A 12,176-nucleotide genomic window follows, 5' to 3' on the forward strand; every position below is an offset into this window, starting at 1 on the left:
CACCTAATTTGTTGAGTTTTATCATGAAGGGATTTTAAAAAAAAAAATTTAAAATTGTAGATGGTCACAATACCTTTATTTATTTGTTTTTATGTGGTGCTGAGGATCGAACCCAGTGCCTGACATGTGCCAGGTAAGTGCTCTGCCACTGAGCCACAACTCTAGGCCCTTATGAAGGGATGTTAATTCTTTTTGTTGTTGTTTGTTCATTTGGTTTTGGTGGTATTGAGAATTGAATCCAAAGGCACTCTACCACTGAGCTGCATCCCCAGCCCTTTCTATTTTTTGAGACAGGATCTCGCCAAGTTGTCTAGCTAGGCTGGCTTCAAACTTGCGACCTTCCTGTCTCAGCCTCCCAAGTCACAGGTTATAGGCATGTACCACCATGCCCAACTTGTTGAACCTTTTTAAATCCTTTTTATGCATCTATTGAAATGATCATAAGAGTTTTGTCATTCATTCTGTTAATGTGTTGTATCATGGTTTTTGATTTGTGTATGTTGAACTGTCCTTGCATGCCTGGGATGAATCCCACCTGATCATGATATATGATAGTTTTGATATGTTATTGAATTTGGTTTGCTAGTTTTTGTTTGTTTGTTTTGTTGTTGTTGTTGAGAATTTTTGTATCTGTACTCTTGGGAATATGGGTCTGTAGTTTTCTTTTTTTAATTCTATCTTTGTCTGGTTTTGCTATAATGCTTGCCTCATAAAAAGAGTATCTTCTATTTCAGTGTTTTGGAACAGTTTAGAAAGAATTGGTATTAATTCTTTCTTAAATGTTTTGTAGAATTCAGTTGTAAAACTATCAGGTTACCCCTTCTCCAATCTGCTCTGTCATTAATTCCATTTTCATTTCTTAAGAGAAAGACAACAAGAAAATCTGCTAAGAATAAACAAAATGTCTTCAATTTGAGCTTATTTGAGGTATCAGGAAGGAAGCTAATTTAGAAAGGGAAGTGGCATAATATTTCAGTATCTGAGCTCTAACTGAGAAAATCCTTTGTTTATTTGCCTATAGGGTATTAGAAACTGGTGCTTTGGATTAAATTATAGTTATATATTTCTGTTTTTTTACTATAATTCTTCTCAGATAACGTTATAATCCTCCTAGCAAGCAATATATAATTGTCTTACCTAATTTTTCTCAGCAGTTTCTCAGTCACAGTAAAGCCTTCCACTTCACAATTCTTAATAGTAATTCAACTTTTTATTTACAATACTTCTGACACCAAATATGATACCCTGCCCTATATTAATTCTTTAACTTGTGAACACCAGTAGGGTATCCTGCTATTCAGTTTAATTCTGACTCTACCTAGTATTACTTAACTGTGTCAGACTGTAAGTTTAAGGGTTCAGTCCCACAAGACTGCTCTCACTTCAGATACTGTTAGCAAATACTAGGTCCTCAGGTTATCCATGCTTCTTCCTGGATTGGGTACAAATCAGAGGTTCCCACAATCCCTCTTCCCTTTCAGGTTCAATAATTTGCTGGAATGACTCACAAAACTTTAGAAAACACTTTACTTCCTATTATCAGTGTATTATAAAGGATACAAATAAAATAGCCAGATACAGAAATATATAAGGGTGAGATCCAGAAGGGTCTGGAGCATAGTTGGGGTACACCACTGTTCTTGTATGTAGATAAACATTCGATTGAAGCTCTCCAAGGTCTTCCTTTAAATTTTTTTTTTCCTAATGGAGATTTCCTTATGTAGGCCCAGTTGATTAAATCAAGTCATTGGTGATTTAATTCAATCTCCTGCCCCTCTCTCCTCCATGGAGGTCATGTCTTGGTCTTTTCTGTGACCAACCTGAGTCTCAAAGCTATCTAGGAGCCCTTTAGCCAAGAGTCATGTCATTAATATAGCATAGATCCTCTTTCACTCAGTAGATTTCAAGCACTCTAGAGGCTCTATGCCAGGAATTAGGAACAAAGACCTAATTTTTAAAAATTATACCATAGTAACCCTTATTAGTTATATCCCATCCGTTAGAGAAGCTATTGTTTTTTAACATGGTATGAAGAACTTGATGGTAAATTTTCCAAAAGGATTAGCTTAAAACAATTTTAAATTATGAAATAGAAAAATTTAAATGAATTGTATAACTATCTCATTTATAAGAATTAGTGAAAGACAGAAGACTTACCATAATTTACATTTTAGTTATATTTTATGCATTAGGTACAATATTACTACAGTTTTCAAATTTAATTGACTATCAATAAAAACATTAAATATAGGAGATTGTCTTATTATAAAATAGAATTTGTATGTATTACCTACATGTATTCTTTATTATGTAAGGGATTTTGTAAATCCATGAACTAGTTTATAAAATATTTAATTTTGAAAATTATTTAAAAGATCATATAATATTTCTTGATAAATCAAGGCAAAGTTTTTATCCTAATTTAATTATATATGGGCGGGAAGAGAAGGGGAGGGAGGGAGGGAGGGATGCAAAACATAATGTCAGTCAGGATGAAAAATGTTTATGCAGATTCAATTGTTGAATATAATTTATGAGTAAATTATTTTAGGATAAATTATAAATTAGGATTGTCCTATGGATTTTTTTGTTTTCATCTTATTTACTTAAGATTTAAGTAGAACAGAAAAAACCAAATTAGATAAAATTTTCAGAAATATTTTCATGTACTTATATGTTTATATACTTAAAAATATTAGCCCTTTTTATAATTGTTATCTCAGTTTAAAAATATAGTTGAAATGTACTTATATGTTAGGTATTAAATATGTTGGATTTTTTACTTAGGGTACAACAAATATGTATGCTTTTAATGTAGTTTTTCTTATTTTCAAATTGGAATTTTCCAAGTCATTTTGGACCTCTTGAGTAGTTGCTATTATTATTTTTACAAACTGTTGATTTAGATTCCTAAATAATCCCCCCCTTTTTTTAAACAGAGATAAAAGCAACAGTGTTTGATGACTGCAAGAAAGAAGGTGAATGGAAGGTAAAATTGTATACTTTGCTCTTATATTGAGGACTTCAGTATGTTGTACTTAGGATACTTCTGTAAGGAAATAGGATCTGGATTTACACTGTTTGCCTTCAAATCCTAACTTCACATCGTAATGGTTGTTTCTGCCTCTTGTTTTCTTGTCTATAAAATAAGGATGGTAGTAACTCAAGTGCTACTTGTAAATATTAAGTGAACTAAGTGTCATATTTCAGTAAGTGATGATTTGTGATTTGAAGAAAATCTTATGTTAAATATAAGACATTTAAAATGAACAAACTCCTGCATCAAAATAGAAATATTTCTATTCCTGTGCTTATATATAATACTGTGTGTATGTCTAGTGATAAAATTAATTTTCAGATCATGTAAGTTAAAACATGAGTTGAGATCATTTTGCTAACTGTCCTGATATTTTAATTTTATGCTATAAATGATCTATAAATCTAAGTAGAGTTAAGGGCCAAAATTCTGTCTTTTGTGAATTTTTGGTGTTCAGATACTTATAATATATTAATTTGTATTTCTTTTAAGATAATGCTTTTAGATGAATTTACCACTAGGCTTTTGGCATCATGTTGCAAAATGACAGATCTTCTAGAAGAAAGTATAACCGGTAAGTGTTACAAATTTTTCCCATGAATGCTTTCTTATACTGATTGGGAAGGTCTGAAGTATTGAGAAATTTTAGTGCTGGGAGCCTGACACAGTGGGCATACCTGTAATTCCAGTAATTTCAGAGTCTGAGGCAGAGGATTACAAATATGAAACTAGCCTTGGCAATTTAGTGAGTCCCTGTCTCAAAAGAAAATTTAAAAAGGGGCCAGAAAGGGTTGGGGTTGTGGCTCAGTGGTAGAGCACTTGCCTAGCATGTTTGAAGCACTGGATTCAATTCTCAGCACCATGTATAAATAAATAAAATAAAGATCCATCAACAACTAAAAAATATATATATACATATATATGTGTATATATATTAAAGGGAAGTGCAGTTATGTAGCTCAGTAGTAGAGCACCTCTGGATTTAAATTCCCAATACCACCAAAAAAAGAAGAAAGAAAGAAATTTGAGTGCTAGGGTTATAGCTCTGGTAGCTCATGTGCTTTAAATGTGTGAGTGAGGCCCTGGGTTCAATCCTCAGCACTATAAAAAAATTATTGTAATTTTATTTTTGAGGACATTATGTTTCATTATGACTCTACCAATAAATAACCTCTCTAAATTTTTACCTTGGAGACATATAATTAAGTGCCCTGACCAAGACTTAAGTCAATTACTTTGTTGAGGTGGTTCTTTAATTTTTTTTCCTCTTACATATTTAGTAGTTTAGTTTATTGCTACACTAGGTTTACCTCAGTGGTTTCATTAATGTTTCTGGGGTTTTTGTTTTTAGTGTTTTGTTTTGTAGTGCTGGGTATTGAACCCAGAGCTTCACATGTGCTAGGTAAGCACTCTACCACTGAGCAACACCTCCTGCCCTTGTCATTTATTTGTATTGTTTTTCAATGACTATTAAGATGTCATAAAATCAACCTTTGTGCATATTTTAAAATACATAATGTTGATTCGAAGTTATGTTGTATTAATCTGTATTACCTTCTGGAGGAAGTACCAACATCTTATAACATTCATGATCATGTTATTTTTAACTCATCATCCATTAACTCATTTATTTATAAGTTTGATCTTCATAATTCCCCTGTAGAGAGAGATTAAATACCCCCATCTGCAATGAAGAAACAGACTCAAAGTCAAATACAGTTCTTTTATATTTTGCTCCTAAGTATATACTCAATATTTTTTAGAAAGCCTGACCATAAAATATTTATGGGCTTTTTTGTTTGGTTTTTGGTTTGGTTTGGGGGCATTAGGGATTGAATCTATAGACACTCTACTACTGAGCTACAATCCCAGCCCTTTTTTATTTTGAGTTAGGATCTTGCTAAATTGTCCAGACTGACCTCAAATTTGCAATCCTTCTGCCTTAGCCTCCAGAGTAGATGGGATTACAGGTATATGCCACCACATCCAGCTAATATTTGTGTGTTGATAGTCACATATAAATTAATCTTTATCATTGATTATATTATATATTCAATTTATGATCTTTATGGAAAAAGTTGTAAACTAGAAATTAGATTAAAGCTTTAATTTCTTTTACTATTAAAAAAGTAAATTGTTGATTAAGGCTATGTAAGTTTTTCAAGTTCCCAGAGGATATTTTGGTCTGAAACTAGGATGAGCACCATTTTATAAATGTGTGAAAGCACAATGAAACTGTAGAGCACTATAAAGAGTTTTTAATTACCTTTTTCTGTAGACCATTGTTTTTCTTACTGTGGCCTGGTCTTGTAGACCAACACATATATAGATCCCCTGGGTAAAATATTAGTATTCCTTTTTTAAGCTTATTTGACTACAGCTTTGCTTTTCTTTTCCTTCCTTCCTTCCTTCCTTCCTTCCTTCCTTCCTTCCCTCCCTCCCTCCCTCCCTCCCTCCTTTTCTCCTTCTCTCCTTCTCCTTCTCCTCCTCCTCCTCCTCCTGGGACTATATCTTAGAGCACAGTGCTATGGAATGTTCTCAATATCTTCCAGAGTCATGTAGGTTTAATCACAGTCATTATCTATTAGTTTAAACTTATGGTCCTTTCAAATTTTATATTAGCCCTTCTAAAAACCTTTATATGAGACTTGGCATTGGCATATTCACTGGTCAGACTTTATTTTGTCATGCAGGTCATTTTGAAAATGTTCAGTAGTGTCTTGTTATTTATCTGTTTATTTATTTATTTATGGTACAGGGGATTGAACTCTAGGATACTCAACCACTGAGCCACATTCCCAGCCCTATTTTGTATTTTATTTAGAGACAGAGTCCTACTGAGTTTTTAGCACCTTGCTTTTGCCAAGGCTGGGTTTGAACTCAGAATCCTCCTGCCTCAGCCTCCCAAGCAGCTGAGATTACAGGCATGTGCCACTGTGCCCAGCATGGGTCTTGTTATTCTTTAAAAATCAATGAGGGAAGAGGCTCAGGCTGTGGCTCAGTGGTAGAGCACTTGCCTAGCATGCGTGAGGCACTGGGTTCGATCCCCAGCACCACATTAAAAAAAAAAAAAACCTAAACAAAATAAAGGTATTGTGTCCATCAACAACTAAAATATATATATATATATATATATATATATGTATATATATGAAAAAATTTTACTTCAGTGCAGATAAAGTAATATAAAAACCTTAAAAAATAGATTTGGAATTAGACTTTTGCATTATTGAAGACCTTTCTTTTTTTTTTTTTTTAAATATTTTTTAGTTGCAGTTGGACACAATATCTTTATTTTTTATTTATTTTTATGTGGAACTGAGGATCGAACCCGGGGCCTCACATGTGCCAGGCAAGCTCTGTACCACTGAGCCACAACCCCAGCCCCCCCCCCCCCCCAGACCTTTCTTTATCATTTAATAGATATACACTTTCAGTGAATTGGAGAAGTAATACTTTTCTGCTCTTGTTAAACAGATATTTCATTTTTGCAATGTTGTACCTGTACATTATTCACCAAATTATAATAGTATGTACAGCACAGGATGATTGTTAGATACTTCATTTTGAGTATTAACTACTAGAAGTAATTTACATTGAATCTTAATCATTTTGGGGGGAACTGTGGGGATGGAACCCAGAACCTCAGGCATGCTAATAATTAGTATGTGCTCAACTAGCAAAATTTACCCCAACCCCCCTGAACCTTAATCTTTTAAAAGTAAAAATCATGGTTGTTGGAATTGTATAAAAATTACAATTTCCTACCTAAAGTATTTGAAATTTTCTTTAGAAATTTTATTTGATATCTAATAACAAACTGTACATTAGTAATATTAATTTAAGAAAATGAAATTTAATTTGAGAAAATGAAATCACCATATTTAAGAGAGAAGTCCAGGGTGTGTAGGGTTGTAGCTCAGTGGTAAAGCACTTGTCTAGCATGCACAAAACCCCAAATTCAATCTCCACTACTGGGGGAAAATAAAGTCCAACAGTAGCCTTCATTGCATGTCACATATGTTGATTCTTAATAGTCCTTTGCCAACACAAGTCTTGAAATATGGTTCTTTTGATTTGTAGGATACTTTTAATTGTGTTTTTTTTTAAGAGCTTTAAGTAATTTGACAATTAGAATTTGTTACATTCACTTTGTTTTATTGTTGAAAAAATATAAATGTTAGTATGTGGTTTTAAAAGATTAGTGTCCTCAATTTTAAAATACTCTTTCAAAATAAACAGGTATGGTGCCCCATGCCTATTATTCTAGCTACTCCAGAGGCTGAGGCAGGAGGATTAAAAGTTTGAGGACAGTCTGAGCAACTTAGCAAGATCCTGTCTCAAAATAAAAAATAGAAAGTTAAAAAGGCATGGGGTTGTAGTTCAGTGATAAGAGCACCATTGAATTTAATCCCCAATACCGAGGGAAAGTACTCATAGTGTGGTTATAAGGTTTCATAAATAATATATGTAAAGTCTTTAGTGTAGTATAACTGGTATCATATTTGCTATTATAATAGAATATTTTTAAAGAAATATATTTTTAATTTTTAATGCATTTTCTTTTTTTTCATGGCATATTCTTTGCTTATTAAACCTACCTATGAAATCACTGTTTTATCTTTTTTTCTCACAATGAGAAAGCAGTGCAGCCTATGATTTAGACTCAGGGAAGACACACTTTTATGATTTTTAAAATTTATCAAATGAAAAAAAAAAACGTAAACCAAGTGTGTATAAATGTGTTTCTCTATTATTGTAAATGGAAAGTACAGTAAAATTTATTTAAAATTTGTTTCAAATGCATAAATATTTGCTTATATAAAGTGACCTTTTTGTTATTGTTGTTAGTTGTGGAGAATATTTATAAGAATCGTGAACCTGTCAGACAAATGAAAGCTCTTTATTTTATCACACCAACATCAAAAGTGAGTATATTGTCTTTAAAAAGTGGATTCCTGGGCCCTGGGTATATCTCAGTGGAACAGTGAGTTCTTAATATGTATAAGGTACTGGGTTCAATCCCCAGCATAAAAAATGTAAAATGAAAAGTATATTCTTTAGTATATAAAATTAAAAAGTATATTTTTCAGTATTGTTATGATTTGCTGTTAGAAAATTAAAAGTAATGAAATACTCCTCTTTAGAAAAATATTTCCATAAATTATTTTATTTAGTAACCTTCTGTTAGAAGGTTGTTTTATTTGTTCTTTTCCCAATGGAAACAAAAATGAAAGCTTTCCTTTCTCCTATATATATATATGAAAGCAAAATTTAATTGTATAAAGTGGTAGAGTTTCTTTGCATAATTTGTTGTTCATGCAGTTTTTATTGATCCATAATTTTGAGGAAAATGGAAATATAGGTAAAAGAAATAAATCTTGGATTAATCCTTTATTTATCATTGTGACTTTCCTGTACTGTATGTATGTGTATATGTGCATATGGATATGTCTGTGTGTTTTTGTATTTTATTTCAAAATAACTTTTTCCATTTACAGTCTGACTATATGATTTAACCCATACTTTAAACCAAACTTAGAGCCAAATAAAGTTCCTTCCTTTATTCGGAAAGTATCTGAGAATGTATTTTCCAACACCTCCTCTCACTCATTTATACCTAGAATATTCATCATTTGGGGATCCCAATTTCATTTCACTTCTAACTCTAGCAGATGATAGGGAAAAAAATCAGATAGTCAATATTTAGCCTCTACATATTACTACTGGTACAGAAGAGGTTTTAATGGCAGTTTATAATTTATCCATGATATAATTCCACAGAAGAAAATTCATGATTAGAGAAAAATGCAAGTTAAAAACCACTGTTGTTTCTGATGTACTGGTGCACACACACCTGTAATCTCAGCTACTTTTAGAAGGTTGAGGCAGGAGAATTCCATGTTTGAGGCCAGCATGGGCAACTTAGCCAGAGACCATATCTCAAAATAAAATTTTTAAATGCTGGGAATGTAGTTCAGTGCAAGGCTCTGGGTTTAATCAATCCCCAGTACTACAAAAAGCAAACCATTCTTTACGTAGCAAATCAGTCAGTCATTCAGTCAATCCATCCGTCCATCCATCCATCCATCCATTCATCCATTCATCCATTCATTCATTCATACATTCATACACACACATTATACATACAGGCAATATCTGTGTACATATGTATGTTACATTTTAGCTATTTTATCTGTTAGTAATGAAGCAGAAACTGCCATATACTGTTAGTGGAAATACAGATTGAAATAGCCTTTTTCAAAAACAATTTGCCATTCTTTCTTAAGAATCTTATAAGGGTGCTCTATATTTTAGAATTAATAGTAAGAAAATAATCATATAAATGGTCAAATAAAGTTCCTGTGAATAAATAAGACCAGTTAAATTATTAGAATTAATAAAACATGGAATGAGTAATTATTAAAAATGAGGTTGTGGGAATTTTTCATGACCTAGGAATTCACTTTTAATATTAAATGATAAAATCAGGATATAAGATTGTATATTCAATAAAGGATTAAAGGATTCAGAGAAGATGGTGCTTGGATGTGCCTCCCCTCCCTATCACAGCCAACTGAAGTTTCTCCTCTTGTCCTGAAACAAATTCCTGCTGGGTTCTATAGACCTCTGGGTATGTGAGGCATTGGGGTTCTTGGGAGCTCTGGTAAAGAAACATAGTATGAGACTTGCATCCTCATGAACTGGGAGTACTTGGAGACCAACACAAGAGTTCCCAGACAAGGATCCTAATGTGACAGATTTCAGAAAGAGTTTGCTGTAAGAGATCTGTAAACTCCAGGGGAAAAGTCAATTGAATGTCTCAGAAAATCCCTAGTGGTCTATATACTTTGCTTTGGTGGTTTTGCTGTGGGATGAGAAACCTCTTTGTCTTCCTTCTGTTGTGGAACTGTCTCTATTTAGAATTTTTCAACAACTAAGTCTAAGCCACAACTGAGTTGACAAAAGAAAAGTTGGCAACTAAGTTGTCTAGATACCAAAGAGAGGAAATTCAGTGAAATGAAGAAAACACACAGCTAGCAAAATCTAGCTGCTTGAAGAGAATGCTAATCTAAACAGAAAAAATAGTCTACATAAAGAGAGTCTAGTATAGCGCCTTAAATAGTTTCTAAAGCTCAGAGTGTGATTTCTTTAAATTTTTTTAAAATATTTTTTTTAGTTGTAGATGGACACCATGACTTTATTTTATTTATTTTTCTGTGTGTTGCTGAGAATCAAACCCAGTGCCTCACACGTGCTAGGCAAGTGCTCTATCACTGAGCCACACCCCAGCTCCTTAGAATGTGACTTCTTAAACAGTCTGTTGCACTTTTGAAATATGGATTAATGAGCTGTAAGATCAAAATGGAATGTCTTTAAGAGAAAAAAAGTCGGGGAGATCATGAGGAAAAGATAAAGATCCATGTGATCTAACAGAAGTACATTTTTGGGATCTCCAGAAGTAGAAAAAGGAACAGAGAGATAATAAATTCATCCAGATGATTTTCTTTTTTAAAATGACTACATACTACCAACCACATAACTACTGCCTATATTATCTGCTGTTCCTCCTCAAAGTCATCTAACAAGCTCTGAGCTTTTATTTTAATCACATGACAATTTTAGCTCCTACCTCACCATCATGTTCTTTAATACTTTTGTCATAAGTCTTGGTGGTTTCATTATCCATGTAGATGATACTTCTAGTACCTTGGCTTTTCATTTCCTTGGTCTGTTATCTTTCAATAATATTGTCTCCTGTGTTGCTTCAAGCTTAGTTCCTAGACTTCTACATTGCCAATAAAAGCACCTTGTTCATGCATATTACCTTACTCTTTGTTGCCTATTAGCTGTCACTGGCTAGAGAACTTCGCATCTGTAAAAATCAGTTTATAAATTAAACTTTTAGCCAATAAAGTTTTATTTTATCATTGAAATAATTTTAGTTATTTCAAAAGCTAGCATACTTTTTTAAAAAAAGCTATCATATTTAAATTAATATTAATAAAATGTGTATTAACATCTAACCTGTTTTAAGTCTGTAGATTGTTTCTTACGAGATTTTTCAAGTAAATCAGAGAACAAATACAAAGCAGCATATTTATACTTCACTGACTGTAAGTATCTTTTTAAAAGTTACTACTTCATTGTTTAAGATCCTGTTAATTTTAAAGTGTCTGCTTTTTATACTGTTTAGGTACTAGTGATTTTTTTTATCATTAATCAGTTTCAATTGAGAATTTGATTACACTATGAAAAATAAGAACCTTTGGGAAAAACAGCCATCCATTTCTCCCAGTAAGAGAGAAAGTCTGTTACATTTATGTTCAAATAAAGGAAGCCAAAGTATTGTAAGAAGTTCAGACACGTTTCCGTTTTATGTTATGTTATATAACTATATTTTCAAAATAAAAATACCATGAATTCAGTTAAGTCTTGGTCTCTACTATTAGAGATTGCTTACTTTAAGGAGCATATAATTTTCCTTGACCAGTAGTAGTGTTTTTTTTTTTAAAGTCATATCATAAATATTTGTTATTTAAGTAACTTTATTATACAGAACTACAGATATGGAATTCATAAAATTTAATGAATGTGAACCTTCTTCTAACTTAAGGAATCCATCTTTCTCCTCCTCCCTCCTTTCCCCATCCTTGTTGATGCATTTCTAACCCAGGGCCTTATACATGCTAGGCATTGTTCTACCACTGAGCTCTATCCTTAGCCTAAACTTAAGGATCTTGAGACTGAAACATATATTAAAAGGCATTAGGAAGCCAGGCATGGTGGCACATACCTGTAATTCCAGCTACTCAGGAGGCTGAGGCAGTGGGATCATAAGTTCAAGGCCAGCCTGGGCATTATAGTAAGACCCCCATCTTAAAAAAGATATTAAGAGCCAATGATTTTTATCTCTTATCAATCTTAACAGTTTATTATTGATATTGCAACCTAGATCTAATGGTAAAATTATGGCCTCTAAGTTTTAGAACTGACTAGTTAGAATCTTAGAATTTCTGGACATTAGGAAAGTTTCTTTAATTCAAGGAATAATTAACAGTTTGTGTGGCATTGTATTTCACTTACTGGTTGGTCAACCTGGAAAAGTAAAGTTATAAGCAGTTCTGAAAATACCAAT

At 32.6% G+C, this 12,176-nt stretch overlaps 1 protein-coding gene across 1 annotated transcript in view; it reads left to right on the top strand.

Annotated features, from left to right (window-relative positions):
- The window catches only part of Stxbp3 (syntaxin binding protein 3), a 68,865-nt gene that overhangs the window by 12,155 nt on the left and 44,534 nt on the right, over nt 1-12,176 (top strand). The window contains exons 2-5 of the mRNA XM_027922056.2: nt 2,940-2,989; nt 3,530-3,611; nt 7,889-7,965; nt 11,076-11,154. Of these exons, the coding sequence (XP_027777857.1) occupies nt 2,940-2,989; nt 3,530-3,611; nt 7,889-7,965; nt 11,076-11,154 (288 nt within the window). The remainder of the gene's footprint in view (nt 1-2,939; nt 2,990-3,529; nt 3,612-7,888; nt 7,966-11,075; nt 11,155-12,176) is intronic.

Source organism: Marmota flaviventris, chromosome 10 (assembly GCF_047511675.1).
Source record: "Marmota flaviventris isolate mMarFla1 chromosome 10, mMarFla1.hap1, whole genome shotgun sequence".
Taxonomy (NCBI): domain Eukaryota; kingdom Metazoa; phylum Chordata; class Mammalia; order Rodentia; family Sciuridae; genus Marmota; species Marmota flaviventris.